The 19,382-nt window shown below is 32.9% G+C and overlaps 1 protein-coding gene and 1 pseudogene across 1 annotated transcript; both read right to left on the bottom strand.

Annotated features, from left to right (window-relative positions):
- Window positions 1-3,906: 3,906 nt before the first annotated feature.
- On the bottom strand, window positions 3,907-6,505 carry LOC114755204 (laccase-15-like). Its single transcript, XM_028944073.1, has 6 exons — window positions 6,410-6,505; window positions 6,129-6,280; window positions 5,784-6,028; window positions 5,255-5,383; window positions 4,183-5,142; window positions 3,907-4,078 (listed from the first exon to the last, which is right to left on the bottom strand). The coding sequence occupies exons 1-6, from the start codon at window positions 6,503-6,505 to the stop codon at window positions 3,948-3,950; spliced, it is 1,713 nt and encodes a 570-aa protein (XP_028799906.1). The 3' UTR covers window positions 3,907-3,947.
- Window positions 6,506-14,894: 8,389 nt separating this feature from the next.
- On the bottom strand, window positions 14,895-17,441 carry LOC114755190 (laccase-15-like; annotated as a pseudogene).
- Window positions 17,442-19,382: the final 1,941 nt, after the last annotated feature.

The following is a 19,382-nucleotide window of genomic DNA, read 5'->3' as shown; positions in this document are numbered from 1 at the left end:
TTCCAAAAACTTGCAAGCAAAAATTCAAAGATAAGGTAGCATTAATTGTTCTAAAAAATCAATTAGTCACAATTAAACCAAAATATGACAATTTTGCCCCTATAAAATAATAATTCAAAATAAAACATACTAAATCAATTAATCAATCAATTAAGGTCAAAAGGGACTAATTAAGTTGACAAAACCCATATAAAAGATATCAAAATATATAAAAATAATTGAGTTTGTCACCGCGGCGCCAAAGCCACTGATAACTAGCCATTCTGTGCAATCCGCCGCGACGGGTAACCCCTCGCAGCTGTGTGTTTTATGACGTAACTTAAAAATTAGGGCATATAGAGGGGGATGCTCGGTTTTGGGGGACACACTTCGACTTTGGGGCGATTTTGGAGGCTTGCTCTGCTAGGGTTTGGAGCTTTGGAGACTTGGAATCTTTGGGCTCGAAGCTAGAAGAGATTCGAAGCTTGTAACTCGATTTTTCTGGGTTTCCTTCTTCTTCCCTTCTTGTTTCTGCTATGACTACTAGCTACTCTTATAGTTGTAGTTCTTTACTCAATATGTATAGCTAAATCCATTTTTCTAGGGTTATTTTGATCTATTGTATGGATTGAGACTTGGTTTTACTATCTCTTGAGTGTTAATGATAATGTTCAGTTGTTTTTACCTTGAGCTTAATGCTTCCTTATGTCTGGCCATCATTTGGATTGAATGTTTGATTAGTTTAACTTGAGAAAGTTAAGTTAATCTGTGAACTTTGGTAAAAACATGCTAGTCCAAAAATTTAACTGAGTAAATAGACGGTTTGTTGATAGAATAGAGATGTATCTATTAACCTAGCATTAACTAAATGGATTTTGGTTTTCAAAGTGCAACCTTTTCAAACAAATGCAAGAGATTGCTGTGTTTTAATTGTAATTGCAAACATTTGGTTTTGACTTGAGAAAGTTTAATCAATTCTGCAAACCCCGGCTAATTGAACTCATTGTTAAGCACTACTTGAGAAGTGATTAATCCAGTTTCATGAAGTATTTTGGTGAAGAATAACCCTAGTCTCTTAATTGTTTCAAAGTCAAGTTGATTTTATACTGTCTTAAATCATTGCTTTCCTAATTTCATTTCACAAACTCTTTTACAACATTTGTCTCACTTAACCTAATCAAGAACACAATCATGATTTTCAACTCATCTAGCCTTAGTCTCTGAAGGAACGTACTTTTTATATTACTTGCGACCAGTCCGCTTGCGGTTTAGCTAATCAGCGAATAACGATACACCAAACGTATGTTGATAAATAACTATATTGGGTGATATATGCTTTAGCAAGAAACTTGGGTATTTTCCCCCATCTGATTCTCTAATAAAAGTAGCAACAAATGGATATTTTTTGTTTTTATCTAAATACTGTAACTATTTCTTCATCTGTTCAATTTTGGTTCTCATCCTTTCAGTTAGTTCATTTGTTAATCGAATATGGTGATTTCATTAGCCATGAGATCAAATGAAATAATGTTGTCATTATTGCTACAGTGGTTGATAATAAGGGTAAAAATTGTTGATTTAGCGTAAATATATATTTTGAATGGAAAGCTTAATTTGTGGATATCTGGAGGAATTTTGTCAAGCTGCTATCCTATTTCAGTAATCATGCGAACATAATTGGTACCCAATTTATACATTTTCTAAGATAAATTGGTTTTTTTTAAAAAAAAAAAGAGTTTTGGAGGGAATTAAACTAATTTACAAGAAACAGGTTTGGCGGAAACTTTGGTAAGCAGCGAAACTATGAAATCTCTTAATTGAATTTGCTTTTCTCTTTTTTCTTTTGTTTTTTTTTTAACAGAAAAAGAGTTCGTCTGGTGAGTGATTCAGCTTTACAAAGCAGTCATGGAGCTGGAATCACATAATGGAGGCTACTTCAAGGTTCCCTTAAGAGCGATCCCTGACTAGAAGAAAAGATGACAAGGCGTGGGAGAAAAGACGATAAATAGGGACATATACGCTTAAAAAGGTTGCTGGAGAGCGGGGACAACAACAAGCAAGTACAAATTAGGGATAGGTGTTTCTTGATCAATCAACGATATACCACAAGCATGCATACTGATAAGTATACTTTTTAAATGTACATTCATTTGATATACTTTTTACTTGCATTGTAACACAAACCCATGCATCCTCTAAATTGATTAAACTTGAGTAGTTTGTAATTCAATTTGAACCACAAACTAGATCTTATATATATTAAGAACCGGATAAGTATACTGTTGGTGTAGTTTGTAGATAGATCACCGGTGATATTTAACACTGATCATACAATATGTTGTGCATTTCTAACTTTGAACTTCATCCTTTCAATCAATTCTTCACTTGCTAGCCGAAATAAAAAAGTCTTCATTTGTTATTTGATTATGGTTACTTAATGTTCAAACGGAGGCCATGAGATTAGATTGAATAATAATGTAGCTAGTTATTGGGGCAGTAGTGATTTATTAACTATAAAGAATGGTTAAAACTAACGATTTAGTTTTATTTTGAATTGAAATATCAATGGACATCTCTTCGAAATCCTAAAGCTACTATACTACTTCAATAATATAGTATGTTTAGTACGAGCAAGATGGGGAGGAGAAAAAATTTCAATGAATTCAATTTGAAAAATTAAAAAAATGGGGTAATAAAATTTTAATAAAAAGAAGATGTAAGCTAAAATGGGTGGAAAAAATTAATTACAAGCTTTTAATATCTTTTCTTTAATTTTTTAAATCGAACACTTTGAAATTAGGAGCACATTCTATGCTCATTACAATGATTAACATGGAGTGCTTATCTTAATTTGGATCACTCAGATCAATTTTGAATGGTGCATATTGAATATAAATTTTTCATACATTTTAATTATTTTTTATTTTAATAGATACAGAATTCAAAATAAAAATAGTCTCATAGCCAACATTTTCCCAAAAAAAATTATTCAAAAAATTGTATACTAAAAATTTTAAATGTGAACCATTCACACTAAATTTTGAATAGTCTAGATACAATTATAATAATAAGCACATAGTACTCATTGTTGTAACGAGCATTGAATGAGAATCCATTAAAATTTTCCTATTTCCGCTCCATTTCGATCATACTAAATAGACCAATGTTACTCTAGCAATTGGTGCATAACTTGTAATTTCCTGCTGAAATATGGTGGGCTTTATATTGATGCATAGATTATAAAAACATAACAAATGGACAATGACGCATTGTGTGAATTAAACAACCAATATGTTCTTTAATTTACTGAATTTAACATTCCTCCAAAATAACAAATGAACAATGCCTCATTATGACAGTAATGTATGGTGGAACTGCAATGCCTCATTATGACAGTAATATATGGTGGAACTACATGTCACCTGTCAAAAATAATACAAAATTTTAAGGTTGAATTAACTTGTTTCATCAGAATGATAGAAAGAATTAAAATAAGTTGTTTGGTATAAATTAATGCACTTATGATGATCACATGTTACAGCGTTAGTTTTTTGGGTGAATTACAAGTTACATATGGCCTCTATCTCATCAATTGCTAGTTTTTTAAGGAATAATACTGAAATTCATTAAAAAAAAAAAAGACTAGCTGTTATTTAAATAGGATGACTAACGGAGGAGAAAATTTTGCAGTATGTTAAAAAAAATCATTAATTTATTGACCTTCATTCCACTGACAAATTCAACATAACAATATCGAACAATAACTTTATTTGAAAGCAATATTCTTACAAACGGAACGAAACATGACTCTACGAATTTCACGCACTCATTAATACATTTCTGCTGTCAAATTACCCTTGATCTCGAGGAACAAATTGAATTAATCAATGAATAACGAATAAAAGGAAATACAAGAATTAATGTGTTAGACAAATTTCTTCCATGGACTTTTTCCATTAAAATTAAAATCAACACTTGGGCATGTCGGTTGGTGGTGGTAGCATCTGTTGGTCCGGATTGTTACCATTCTTCACAATAAAAGTCATGGCCATTCCCCATGTCACGTGACGCTCCAAATGACAATGCATGAACCAAACACCTACATATCCAACCCAAATAGGATTAATCTATAAGATCTATAACATATATTAATCTTTAAGATTTGAAATATTGCTTGTGAGGGAGTAAATGTAAAATATATACCTGGATTGTCAGCAGTGAATCTTATGGCGACCCAACCATTTTTGGGTACGGTCACAGTGTTTTGATAGGGAGGATCAACAAGGTTGTAATTCAAAGGATGCTTTTGCTCGTCAAAGTTTCCGAATCCCCAGCCTACGACATAGAAACTATATCCATGCAAGTGAATAGGATGTTCTGTTCCAGTAAGCACATTAGTTCCCTGAAGAACAAGCTCCACCGTGGATCCGTACTCAAGCACCTTTACCTCTGTGCCCACTGATGGAGTCAACAAGAACTGAGGCAAATCATTTCCTGTAAAATCAAAGTTCAATGGCGGCATATCTGGGAAGTTGTCCCCATAAACACCACTAACGTTGTTATAATACGCCTGCAAGATGTTAGCCCCAGGGGGCAATTGGAAGCTTATATTGTTCATACTAGCAGCAAGACGATCACCACTTGGGCCAGCACATTTTGAACCATTCTGACACGGTAATGTGTTCACAGACACTGTGTAGAAAAGCTTGGTGCTTACTTCTAATGGCACGTCAATGGGGTGGTTCTTGTCTGCTAAGCTTTTGAATTGGCTCAGTTGCGCGGTGGTTGCGATGGTGTCGTTTGAGTCTGGAAGCAAAGGCATGGAAGGGACTGTTGAAGTTGGCATATTGTGTCTGCTTCGTTTGTATTGAAGGATGGCAGTGGTGTTTGAAGGGCTAAAAAGGACATTAGGAGAACTGGAATATGCTTTGGCAGCCATGTAATAGCGATCTATTGGTTGGTTTGCTTCTAATAGAACATCCATAGTCTGACCAGGTGAGATTGTGATGTAATCTACTTTCACGGGCTTTATGTAGCTTCCATCTGTCCCAACCACTGTCAGTTTATGATTGGCAATTCCAAAGAAGAGAACTTGTTCCAGTGCTGCATTGATCACTCGAAGCAGATAGGTCTTGCCATGTCGAACATTCAGCTTGAAAGTTTCTGCCATGATTACAAATACCCATGATTATATTACCAACTTTAATTAAGTTTCACAAGAGAACCAACATATGGATAGTTGTTCAAAAAAGCATATTTTTGTATGTATAATTACCAGAATCGGAGCATGGATAAGTATCACCAGGTTGGCCATTAATGGTGAAAGCGTCAGACACCACGGGGTCACCTCCGCTTGCACGAAAGTCATTGTAAACCTGGACGATATCTTGTTTCCACCATTCTCCTGCATTTATACAATTCACAAGTTTATAGTTAAGTTATGGTCTTTGAAAGTTTATATTTGTTAGAACACCGACAAGCCCAATTACATCTATCACCAAACAGCAGCCCAAGACGTACACTCCTGAAGCCCAAACATAGCAACACTCGTGAAAATTGAAATTGTAACTCACAGCACATGTTTGCTTACAGCTGGCCCTAGGAATATTCTAGAATAGTTATCCGTATATATACCCCTTACAGTGGCGCTGTTCAAAACATGGAAAATGATACAAAGTCATTTTTGAATCATGTCTCTCTCTTTCTGTGTTACCGTTGTGTCTTTTATCTCTCATTATCCTTCTTTCGCTAAAAATATTAAAAACTTGAGTTCTCAAGTAATATATAATTACGAGATTCGATACCTAATATAATGGGAACTTCAGCATGTGGCTTTGGAAATGGGTAGTTAGTTCCAGGCTTGGGTTTGATGACAATAGCGCCGTGAACTGTAGCTCGAGAATAGTCACTGTGAGCATGCCACCACAGGGTGCCTTCCTCCTCAGAAAATATGACCTTTTGGCTAAACTTGTGACCTGGTTTTATGGGACACTGAGTGATAAATTCAGGACCATCCGACCATGGATATCTCGGCTGGTTCACTCCATGCCTGCCAATCAATAATTTCGAACCTTTAATAAATTAAATATCTCTTAGAGATGCAGAAAATGAACGTTTGAATTTGGTTCGTTTGAATTTGATAAACGTACCAGTGGATAGTGATGCTCTCGTTGGCTCGGTTATAGACATCAACAATGATGGTTTCACCTTTGGTCACGTACAACGTTGGTCCTGGAAACTGCCCATTCACTGTCAATATGCTTTTGGTGCTGCAAAGTCTTGTGTATGGAGTGTCTTTGACCTGCACACATTAAACACAAGCGTCAAGATGCAAGTTACCAGGTATATTTTTGATATATAATCTCATCTCAGAGAGTAATTACGTGGATGTATAGTTAAATTGAATCATCATCTTCATATGAGAACGTACCTCAAAAGTACAATGTCTTACTGCACAGGAACCTAGGAGGTTGTTGAGCAACAAAACTCCTAATATCTGTAAGACCAATTTTACTGATATTTTCATGACAATGTCTCTGAACCAAAGAAAGGCTGAAGAAAGAGTTGAACTCCTCGGATTAGTAAAGTTGCTGTTTGTTTCTTCAAGAAAGGCTTGCCCTCTCTCTGCTAACTGATATTGCTGCGCTTGTTTGGTAGTTGAGAAAAAGCTTTGATATATATTGTTTCTGCGTGATTGATGATGTTTGAAGTGAACATGCAGGTATATATATAGTGTTGGGAGAGGCTATGACATGCACATGATTACGCGTAAGAATACTTTTCAATTTGTGTGGCTTGTGCTTTTGGGCTTTAATTTGTCCAAGTCTCTCTATCACCTGGTCTTTCTCAAAATATTCTCTCTGATATAAACTAGCTACTTGGTCATTACAGAACTTGCTGTTATGCGTAGAATAGTTTGTGATTTTAACGTAGCTTAAAGTGAGAATTGCAAAATAATTATGGATGACGAAACAAAGTTGAACAAGTATACGCAGTTTGGAAGTTTCTTTCTGCAAGAACAAGTTCATGCATATGGTTTCCAATAAAATATTGAAAGGTCAATTTCTTTGATTTGAACTTCTTTAATAAAATCCAATCATTTCCCGGCCTGTCCAGTTTATAATATATATATATATATAGAGAGAGAGAGAGAGAGAGAGAGAGAGAGAGCCGTTTTGATATAAAGGAACAAGTTTGTGCTTTGTTTTCGATTATAAAATCCTGGTCAATTCTTTGAATGTTTCCTCATTTGTAGCTTGATGGAAAAAGCCAGCTAATTTTTTTTTTTTTTTACAAGCACCAGACGTATAACAGAGAAGAATCAGCTTCTAAGAATACATACACAAATATATGATAAGTGATGAAAAATCCCAAACCCTCTAATATAAAAGGTCAAAGGCTAAACAATACAACGCAATAAATACACTGAAGCCAATTTGAATAATAATATACGGTCAACTAATTTCAAAAACACTGCCAGATTATTAGTTTCATTAAAATTAAAAAAAAAAACTTGCTGTGGTATCAAATAGTTTGTTATATAGATTCTAGCTTAATTAACTTAAAGTGGAATTGCGACATATGTGGAAGCTTCTTTACTTAAGAATAAGTTCGTGGTTTTTCAACTATGCAAAGGTGGTCAATTCTTTTGAATGTTTCTTCATTTGTGGGCTAACAAATATAAGTAATAAATAATGAAAATCCAAAACCCCACGGACATAACAAGTCAAAGAATGGCTAAATAAATTCACCAGAAACGATTTGAATATTATTGTGATACAGTCGACTAATTAAAAAACAATTTATTATTAACATTCATAATTGTTCATCCTTCAAAGATGGCATCTAACCAAGATTCTTTTCAATCATTCATCAACTTATGTCGCAAAATTTGAACATCCAATTAAGTTAGAATAGAGGTTCGCTAGTTAAATATAATAATTAACATGCATAATACTACTTCTGTCATTAATATAAGAGCTAGTTTGATATTTAATTTGGTTTTAAATGTAAGACCCTAATCCATTTGTCTCTCATATTTATTCCTTTTTTTTCAAAATAATCTTTGTAGTAGTTGTATATATTAAATATTTCATTAAATGATAATTCTAGCTAATGCACATAATTAGCAAGGTATTTTAGAAAAACAACACTATTTATTACAAATAACTAATTTAACTAATTTTTTTAATCTACTTAAATTAGTCAACTAGTTCTTGCACTAAGAACAAGAGGTAATAGTTGATCTTCATAGCATTAATCAAATGTGTTATCTATATATTGATTACCAGAGGCATGCGTCGCCTGTCACCTATTATTTTCGCCTTAATTTCACTTAATTTTTAATAAGGTTTAAATAATTTTTATTGAATATCCTGAGTTCCTTACCGTCTCTTCAGTTGTAGCTATTCATATCTATGCTCATAATTTGTTAATTAGGACTTGCGTAGATAGTGACCTGTGAGTCGGCACAATATATAAAGTAAAAATATAGGCTTTTTAAAAATAAAACGATGAAATAAAATTTAGGGAGAATCCTTATTAAATCTGGTTAAAATATTAAAATCTAAATTAAGGCCTACATTTTTAACAAATCTCTAATTAGGCCAATAGGCCTTGTTAGGAATTTTTAAATATTATTTAAAGACTAAAATATCTTTTTATAATTAAAAATAATATTATTTTGAAAAAATTTAAACCATGAAAACTTGACATTATATATATATTATTTATTCATACAAAATGTTTTACGTAAAAAAATTGGAAATACTAAGAGCAAAAAATTGACAATACATAATATAATATTTTATACTAATTCTGATATATTGATAAGAAATTTAAGAGAGCAGGGACTTTTTTTGGGTAATGGGAATAGGACTTTTTAATTACTTGATTCCAACAATATTAAATTAATAACTTTTCAAAGGAAATTTTTTTCTTATAATTGAAAAATCAGAATCTTAATGTATTAGTATATTTCACTATCAAATTTTTTATTTTCTTAAATTCTTTGTTATATCTGCTATATAAACGCTCTCATCATGTTATATCTTATAATCCTATTGCTAAAATTCTTACTAATAATTAATATGAGTTTGTATTAGAAATTTAAATAACTTTTACAACATTTTATGGGACGGATAGAGTAATATAAACTTCAAAATATATATATATTTTACTCTTTTAACAACATACAGAGTAAGAATACGTGAAGCCAATGGTTCATCTAGTGACATCTCAAGAAAAAAAAATTTTAAGTTATAAATTGATTGGACTAATTACTAATTTGTCACTTTAAATGTGTATTTTAGTCTTTTAACAACATTCAAAAATTCATACTAAAGCCTCTTGGCCTAATTAGGAATTTGCTGAAAGTGTAGGCTTTAAATTGGATTTTGATATTTCAACCAGATTTAATTGGAATTCTCCCTAAAATTTATTTATTATCAGCATAAAAATAAATTATTATACTCATAATGGTCTCCTTGTATTATATCATATGTAATTTGGTTGATTTCCATTTTTTTTTAGATCTGAGTGGCAAAATTATTGGAGTTCCATGCATATGTGAGAGCCGCATTGATATCTTCTCTTACAAATTAACAAATTATGAGTCTGGCGCTCTGGGCCAATGCTTAGAATAAGAAAACTATGAGAACCCAGTTAAAATGAAAAACTATAAGAAATTAATTAAAAATGAGGTAAAATTATAGGGAATTGGTGATTAATTAATACCAATATATAAAATTTATTACAAGAATCAAGCTACTCATAAACCTCGAATGGTGACACACTTACATAAGTGGCCTGAAGACAACTTATATTAAATATGTTCATAAGAAAAATCAATTCATAATTTTTTAGTGAAGCCAATAATAAATTAAAAATTAACACAACTGTTAGCTTCAGAATAGAAAAGGAACATTTTAGTTTTAGACAAGGACATTTTCAAAATGAAAATGAAAGGAGTGCGGGTAGTTTTGATGAGAGGCTTTTGACGTCAGTATGATTACGCGCAAGAATATAGAATATTCAATCTTGTGTTGCTACTGTTTTGGGGGATTTTAATTCATCATGAGCATGATCTTTCAAATTTCTGTGCCTACGTCCTTATCAAAATATTCTCTTTGAAAAAAGTTAGAGCTGTTATATCAAACAACACGTTGCTCGCCATAGGCTTTAGTATTTGAAGGGTTAGATCAAATTTGGTTTACTTCAATAAATTTTGTCTCTCAAATTTATAACTTTTTTTTAAAATATCCTTATCAATTGTAAGGGATTTTTTTGAATAAGGGATCATTTTAAAGCTAATGATTAAATAGGATACTTCAAGAAAGCCAATATACATTTATTACAAATAACTGATTTAATTCATTTTTTTAATATTTCTAAATTAATTATATATCTTTTACATATTAAGGACTGGAAGTAGTATTTTTTATGAACAAAAGAAATAATGTGTTATTTTAAAATAAAAATGAAAGCAGTAGTTTTTTTTCCCGAATATTAAATGATGATTTTTTATAACAATCATGATTGTTTGCAAAATTAAATTTATTAGTATTTGAGAATGTTTTATTAACATTTAAATCTCCACATCATCATTTTTTGTTAATAATTTTAGGGTTCTTTTAAAGTTAAGTGATTAAATTAAAATCTTATATATAGTTAAAGAATTAAAAATATCCTTTACTTTAAAAAACGTGTGGGGCTCAAATTTATGACATACTGGTCGCAGCCTACATCTGAATGCGCCAGCCGCGCCAGCCAACGTCCGACCAAGAAATTGTATAAGAAAGTCACTAACCAGCGGTGGAACTAATACAGCTTGGAGGCTCATGAGTCTTTGGCTCAATAGCAAGTTATATTATACATTCTTCTTGCTTCAAATGGCATTTTGTAATTTCGAATCTTCGTATGGGAGCAAGTTCATGATTTCAAATATGGAAAGGTGATCAATTCTTTTGAACGTTTCATCATTTATGGGCCGGTGGGAAGACAGCTATGAAACATAAAACAGTTCTTTTTAAAAAAACATATCATCTCCGGTTTTAAGCGTTGGAGCTAAGTAACTAATTTTGCAAATATTTGAAAAAATTAGTTAAGTTATTTTATTTGTAGTAAATTTATGTTGCTCTTCTGGATTATTTCTTTGGAATCATCTGCATCTGAAATCACTTTCCTAAAGGAGAACATCCCCCCATAAGTGTAACTTTTTTTTTTGTCAACCCGAAATGTGCAATTAATAGAGGGAGATTAGGAAAAAAAAGTTATAAACTTAGGGGACAAACACATTCTATTATTGTTATAAAAAAAACATATTCTATCATGAAATACTTTTTTGGTTCTATCTATAAAACACTTCTAATATATTTCATACATATTAAGAAAAACTTTAAACTGTATTAATTGTTATTTAAAATATAACAAATTTTCCACTTTATTACTATTTAACATATACACATTTTAAAAAAATAACTATCTATGCTATAATAAATAAATGATAAAATAGTATATATACTAAGAATTTAATGGAATAATTTATAAATAAGACAAAAAACCTTTCTTTCTCAGTCTCCTACATAGGATAGGTACGTCAGAATTTCCATGATGATGATGCATGGGAGTAGTTAACAGTAAGGGGGGGGGGGTATTAACTTTGCGAATGATTGAAAGGAATCTTGGTAGCCAACGTTGAACCAACGTGGGTCAATGAAATCAATAAACTGGTGTTTTTTTGAAAATTACTTATTTGACCCAATGGTAGCTTTCGTGTATATATTTAGGCTTTGACTTTCTACATTTGTGGCTTTTGGATTTTCATCATTTATTAAAGACACTGAGAAATAATGAAGAGTTGACCTTTCAATATTTTATTGCAAAACCATGCATGAACTTGTTCTTATCCAAAGAAACTTCCAAACTACGCATATGTACTTGTTCAACTTTGTTTCGTTATCCGTGAGTGTATTGCAATTTCCACACCAAACTAAGCACACCTCGTTTTGTGATGACCAAGTAGCTCGTTTATATCAGAAAGAATATTTTGAGAAAGACCTGGCGATAGAGAGACTTGGACAAATTTAAGCTGAAAAGCACAAGCCACACAAATGGAAAAGTATTCTTACGCGTAATTATGTTCATGTCAAAGCCTCTCACAACACTGTATTTATATACTTGCATGTTCATTTCAAACATCATCAATCACACGAAGACAATATATATCAGAGCTTTTCCCAACTACCAAAGAGGCGCAGCAATATAATCGAGAGAGAGAGGGGAAGCCTTTCTTGAAGAAACAAACAGAAACTTTAGTAATCTGTGGAGATCAACTCTTTCTTCGGGCATTTCTTGGTTCAGAGACGCTGTCATGAAAATCTCAGTAATATTGATCTTGCAGATACTAGGAGTTTTGTTCCTCAATAACGTCCTAGGTTCCTATGCAGTAAGACACTATACCTTCGAGGTACGTTCTCATGCAGATAATAGATAATAATTCAGTTTAACATCAATATTTCCAAGTAATGACTCTCTGAGATGAGATTAAATGCAAAATAGCAGTGACGTTAATTGCATCTTGACGCTTGTGTTTAATGTGTGCAGGTCAAAGACACTTCGTACACAAGACTTTGCAGCGCCAAAACATATTGACAGTGAATGGGCAGTTTCCAGGACCAACGTTGTACGTGACCAAGGGTGAAACCATCATTGTTGATGTCTATAACCGAGCAACGAGAGTATCACCATCCACTGGTAAACAAACCAAAACTTGCTTTCGCATTATATCTCAGGACATTGATATCCTCCCAAGTAATGTAAAAACTATTGATTTAGCGTAAATATATATTTTGAATGGAAAGCTAGATGAATTTGTCAAGCTGCTAGCCTATTTCAGTAATCATCCGAACATAATTGGTACCCATTTATACATTTTCTAAGACAAATTTGGTTTTTGTTTAAAAGAGTTTTGGAGGGAATTAAAACTAATTTACAAGAAACAGGTTTTGGTGGAAACTTTGGTAAGCAGCAAAACTATGAAATCCCTTAATTGAATTTGCTTTTCTTTTTTTCTTTTTTACAGAAAAGAGTTCTTTTACTGAGTGATTCAGCTTTACAAAGCAGTCATGGAGCTGGAATCACATAATGGAGGCCACACTTCAAGCTTCCCTTAAGAGATGACAAGGCGTGGGAGAAAATGATAAATAGTTTGTGGATAGATCACCGGTGATATTTAACACTGATCATGCATATGTTGTGCATGTCCAACTTTACTTCATCCTTTCAATCAATTCTTAACTTGCTAGCCGAAATAAAAAAGTCTCATTTGTCAATTGTTTATGGTACTTAATTATGTTCAAACGGAGGCCATGATTAGATTGAATAATAATGTAGCTAGTTATTGCGGCAGTAGTAGTGATTTATTAACTACAAAAGAATGGTTTAAAACTAACGATTTAGTTTATTTTGAATTGAAATATCAATGGACATCTCTCCGAAATCCTAAAGCTACTATGCTACTTCAATAATATAGTATGTTCAGTACGAGCAAAATGGGGAGGGAGAAAAAAATTTCAATGAATTCAAATGAAAAATTAAAAAAAAGGGGTAATAAAATTTAATAAAAAGAAGATGTAAGCTAAAATGGGTGGAAAAATTAATTACAAGCTTTCACTATCTTTTCTTTAATTTTTAAATCTAACACTTTGAAATTAGGAGCAATTCCATGCTCATTACCATGATTAGCATGGAGTGCTTATCTTAATTTGGATCATTCAGACCAATTTTGAATGGTGCATATTGAATATAATTTTTTTCATACATTTTAATTAATTTTTTATTTTAATAGATACAGAATTCAAAATAAAGATAGTCTTATAGCTAACATTTTCAAAAAAAAATTATTATTCAAAAAATGTATACTAAAAATTTTAAATGTAAACCATTCACATTAAATCTGAATAGTCTAGATACAATTATAATAATAAAGCACATAGTATTCATCGTTGTAATGAGCATTGAATGAGGATCCATTAAAATTTTCCAATTCATCGTTGTAATGAGCATTGAATGAGGATCCATTAAAATTTTCCTATTTCTTATTTCCCTCATACTAAATAGACTTATGTTACTCCAACAATTAGTGCATAATTTGTAATTTCCTGCTGAAATATGGTGGGCTTTATATTGATGCGTAGATTATAAAAACATAACAAATGGACAATGACTCATTGTGTGAATTAAACAACCAATATATTCTTCAATCTACTGAATTTAACATTCCTCCAAAATAACAAATGAACAATGCGTCATTATGACAGTAATATATGGTGGAACTACGTGTCACCTGTCAAAAATAATACAAAATTTTAAGGTTGAATTAACTTGTTTCATCAGAATGATAGAAAGAATTAAAATAAGTTGTTGGTTATAAATTAATGCACTTATGATGATCACATGTTACAGCGTTAGTTTTTTTTGGGTGAATTACAAGTTACATATGGCCTCTATCTCATCAACTGCTAGCTTTTTAAGGAATAATACTGAAATTCATTATAAAAAAAAAAGACTAGCTGTTATTTAAATAGGATGACTAACGGAGGAGAAAATTTTGCAGTATGGTAAAAAAAATCATTAATTTATTGACCTTCATTCCACTGACAAATTCAACATAACAATATCGAACAATGACTTTATTTGAAAGCAATATTCTTACAAAAGGAACCAAACATGACTACGAATTTCATACATTTCTGCTGTCAAACTACCCTTGATCTCGAGGAACAAATTGAATTAATCAATGAATAACGAATAAAAGACAAATTGAATTAATCAATGAATAACGAATAAAAGGAAATACAAGAATTAATGTGTAGACAATTTCTTCTTTCCATGGACTTTTTCCATTAAAATTAAAATCAACACTTGGGCATGTCGGTTGGTGGTGGTAGCATCTGTTGTCCGGTTTTACCATTCTTCACAATAAAAGTCATGGCCATTCCCCATGTCACGTGACGCTCCAAATGACAATGCATGAACCAAACACCTACATATCCAACCCAAATAGGATTAGTCTATAAGATCTATAACATATATTAATCTTTAAGATTTGAAATATTGCTTGTGAGGGAGTAAATGTAAAATATATACCTGGATTGTCAGCAGTGAATCTTATGGCGACCCAACCATTTTTGGGTACGGTCACAGTGTTTTGATAGGGAGGATCAACAAGGTTGTAATTCAAAGGATCCTTTTGCTCGTCAAAGTTTCCGAATCCCCAGCCTACGACATAGAAACTATATCCATGCAAGTGAATAGGATGTTCTGTTCCAGTAAGCCATTAGTTCCCTGAAGAACAAGCTCCACCGTGGATCCGTACTCAAGCACCTTCACCTCTGTGCCCACTGATGGAGTCAACAAGAACTGAGGCAAATCATTTCCTGTAAAATCAAAGTTCAATGGCGGCATATCTGGGAAGTTGTCCCCATAACACCACCAACGTTGTTATAATAAGCCTGCAAGATGTTACCCCAGGGGCAATTGGAAGCTTATATTGTTCATACTAGCAGCAAGACGATCACCACTTTGGCCAGCACATTTTGAACCATTCTGACACGGTAATGTGTTCACAGACACTGTGTAGAAAAGCTTGGTGCTTACTTCTAATGGCACGTCAATGGGGTGGTTCTTGTCTGCTAAGCTTTTGAATTGGCTCAGTTGCGCGGTGGTTGCGATGGTGTCGTTTGAGTTCTGGAAGCAAAGGCATGGAAGGGACTGTTGAAGTTGGCATATTGTGTCTGCTTCGTTTGTATTGAAGGATGGCAGTGGTGTTTGAAGGGCTAAAAAGGACATTAGGAGAACTGGAATATGCTTTGGCAGCCATGTAATAGCGATCTATTGGTTGGTTTGCTTCTAATAGAACATCCATAGTCTGACCAGGTGAGATTGTGATGTAATCTACTTTCACAGGCTTTATGTAGCTTCCATCTGTTCCCACCACTGTCAGTTTATGATTGGCAATTCCAAAGAAGAGAACTTGTTCCAGTGCTGCATTGATCACTCGAAGCAGATAGGTCTTGCCATGTCGAACATTCAGCTTGAAAGTTTCTGCCATGATTACAAATACCCATGATTATATTACTAACTTTGAGTTTCACAAGAGAACCAACATATGGATAGTTGTTCAAAAAAGCATATTTTTGTATGTATAATTACCAGAACCGGAGCATGCATAAGTATCACCAGGTTGGCCATTAATGGTGAAAGCGTCAGACACCACGGGGTCACCTCCGCTTGCACGAAAGTCATTGTAAACCTGGACGATATCTTGTTTCCACCATTCTCCTGCATTTATACAATTCACAAGTTAAGCTATGGTCTTTGAAAGTTTATATTTGTTAGAACACCGACAAGCCCAATTACATCTATCACCAAACAGCAGCCCAAGACGTACACTCCTGAAGCCCAAACACAGCAACACTCGTGAAAATTGAAATTGTAACTCACAGCACATGTTTGTGTACAGCTGGCCCTAGGAATATTCTAGAATAGTTATCCGTATATATACCCCTTATAGTGGCGCTGTTCAAAACATGGAAAATGATACAAAGTCATTTCTGAATTATGTCTCTCTCTTTCTTTGTTACCGTTGTGTCTTTTATCTCTCATTATCCTTCTTTCGCTAAAAATATTAAAAACTTGAGTTCTCAAATAATATATAATTATGAGATTCGATACCTAATATAATGGGAACTTCAGCATGTGGCTTTGGAAATGGGTAGTTAGTTCCAGGCTTGGGTTTGATGACAATAGCGCCGTGAACTGTAGCTCGAGAATAGTCACTGTGAGCATGCCACCACAGAGTGCCTTCCTCCTCAGAAAATATGACCTTTTGGCTAAACTTGTGACCTGGTTTTATGGGACACTGAGTGATAAATTCAGGACCATCCGACCATGGATATCTCGGCTGGTTCACTCCATGCCTGCCAATCAATAATTTCGAACCTTTAATAAATTAAATATCTCTTAGAGATGCAGAAAATGAACGTTTGAATTTGGTTCGTTTGAATTTGATAAACGTACCAGTGGATAGTGATGCTCTCGTTGGCTCGGTTATAGACATCAACAATGATGGTTTCACCTTTGGTCACGTACAACGTTGGTCCTGGAAACTGCCCATTCACTGTCAATATGCTTTTGGTGCTGCAAAGTCTTGTGTATGAAGTGTCTTTGACCTGCACACATTAAACACAAGCGTCAAGATGCAAGTTACCAGGTATATTTTTGATATATAATCTCATCTCAGAGAGTAATTACGTGGATACATATGTATAGTTAAACTGAATCATCATCTTCATATGAGAACGTACCTCAAAAGTATAATGTCTTACTGCACAGGAACCTAGGAGGTTGTTGAGCAACAAAACTCCTAATATCTGTAAGACCAATATTACTGATATTTTCATGACAATGTCTCTGAACCAAAGAAAGGCTGAAGAAAGAGTTGAACTCCTCGGATTAGTAAAGTTGCTGTTTGTTTCTTCAAGAAAGGCTTGCCCTCTCTCTGCTAACTGATATTGCTGCGCCTGTTTGGTAGTTGAGAAAAAGCTTTGATATGTATTGTTTTTGTGTGATTGATGATGTTTGAAGTGAACATGCAGGTATATATATAGTGTTGGGAGAGGCTATGACATGCACATGATTACGCGTAAGAATACTTTTCAATTTGTGTGGCTTGTGCTTTTGGGCTTTAATTTGTCCAAGTCTCTCTATCACCAGGTCTTTCTCAAAATATTCTCTCTGATATAAACTAGCTACTTGGTCATTCAGAACTTGCTGTTATGTAGAATAGTTTGTGATTTTAACGTAGCTAAAGTGAGAATTGCAAAATAATTATGGATGACGAAACAAAGTTGAACAAGTATACGCAGTTTGGAAGTTTCTTTCTGCAAGAACAAGTTCATGCATATGGTTTCCAATAAAATATTGAAAGGTCAATTTCTTTGATTTGAACTTCTTTAATAAAATCCAATCATTTCCGGCCTGTCCAGTTTATAATATATATATATATATATTTAGAGAGAGAGAGAGAGAGAGCGTTTTGATATAAAGGAACAAGTTTGTGCTTTGTTTTCGATTATAAAATCCTGGTCAATTCTTTGAATGTTTCCTCATTTGTGGCTTGATGGAAAAAGCCAGCTAATTTTTTTTTTTTTTACAGCAAGCACCAGGCGTATAACAGAGAAAATCAGCTTCTAAGAATACATACACAAATATATGATAAGTGATGAAAATCCCAAACCCTCTAATATAAAAAGTCAAAGGCTAAACAATACAATACAATAAATACACTGAAGCCAGTTTGAATAATAATATACGGTCAACTAATTTCAAAAACACTGCCAGATTATTAGTTTCATTAAAATTAAAAAAAAAAACTTGCTGTGGTATCAAATAGTTTGTTATATAGATTCTAGCTTAATTAACTTAAAGTGGAATTGCGACATATGTGGAAGCTTCTTTACTTAAGAACAAGTTCGTGGTTTTTCACATATGCAAAGGTGGTCAATTCTTTTGAATGTTTCTTCATTTGTGGGCTAACAAATATAAGTAATAAATGATGAAAATCCAAAACCCCACGGACATAACAAGTCAAAGAATGGCTAAATAAATTCACCAGAAACGATTTGAATATTATTGTGATACAGTCGACTAATTAAAAAACAATTTATTATTAACATTCATAATTGTTCATCCTTCAAAGATGGCATCTAACCAAGATCCTTTTCAATCATTCATCAACTTATGTCCCAAAATTTGAACATCCAATTAAGTTAGAATAGAGGTTCGCTAGTTAAATATAATAATTAACATGCATAATACTACTTCTGTCATTAATATAAGAACTAGTTTGATATTCAATTTGATTTTAAATGTAAGACCTTAATCCACTTTGTCTCTCATATTTATCTTTTTTTTTCAAAATAATCTTTGTAGTAGTTGTACATGTTAAATATTTCATCAAATAATAATTCTAGCTAATGCATATAATTAGCAACGGTATTTTAGAAAAGACAACATCTATTTATTACAAATAACTAACTTAACTAATTTTCTTAATTTGCTTAAATTAGTCAACTAATTCTTGTATTAAGGACAAGAGGTAATAGTTGATCTTCATAGCTTTAATCAAGTGTATTATCTATAATTGATTACCAGAGGCATGCGTCGCCTGTCACCTATTATTTTTGCCTTAATTTCACTTAATTTTTAATAAGGTTTAAATAATTTTTTATTGAATATCCTGTGTTCCTTACCGTCTCTTCAGTTGTATCTATTCATATCTATGCTCACAATTTGTTAATTAGGACTTGCGTAGATGGTGACGTGTCAGTCGGCACAATATA

Source organism: Neltuma alba, unplaced genomic scaffold (genome assembly GCF_004799145.2).
Source record: "Neltuma alba isolate B1F8T4 unplaced genomic scaffold, ASM479914v2 tig00010237_pilon, whole genome shotgun sequence".
Classification (NCBI taxonomy): domain Eukaryota; kingdom Viridiplantae; phylum Streptophyta; class Magnoliopsida; order Fabales; family Fabaceae; genus Neltuma; species Neltuma alba.
Note: the sequence above shows the minus strand (reverse complement) of the source record. Positions and strands in the feature narration are given on the sequence as shown.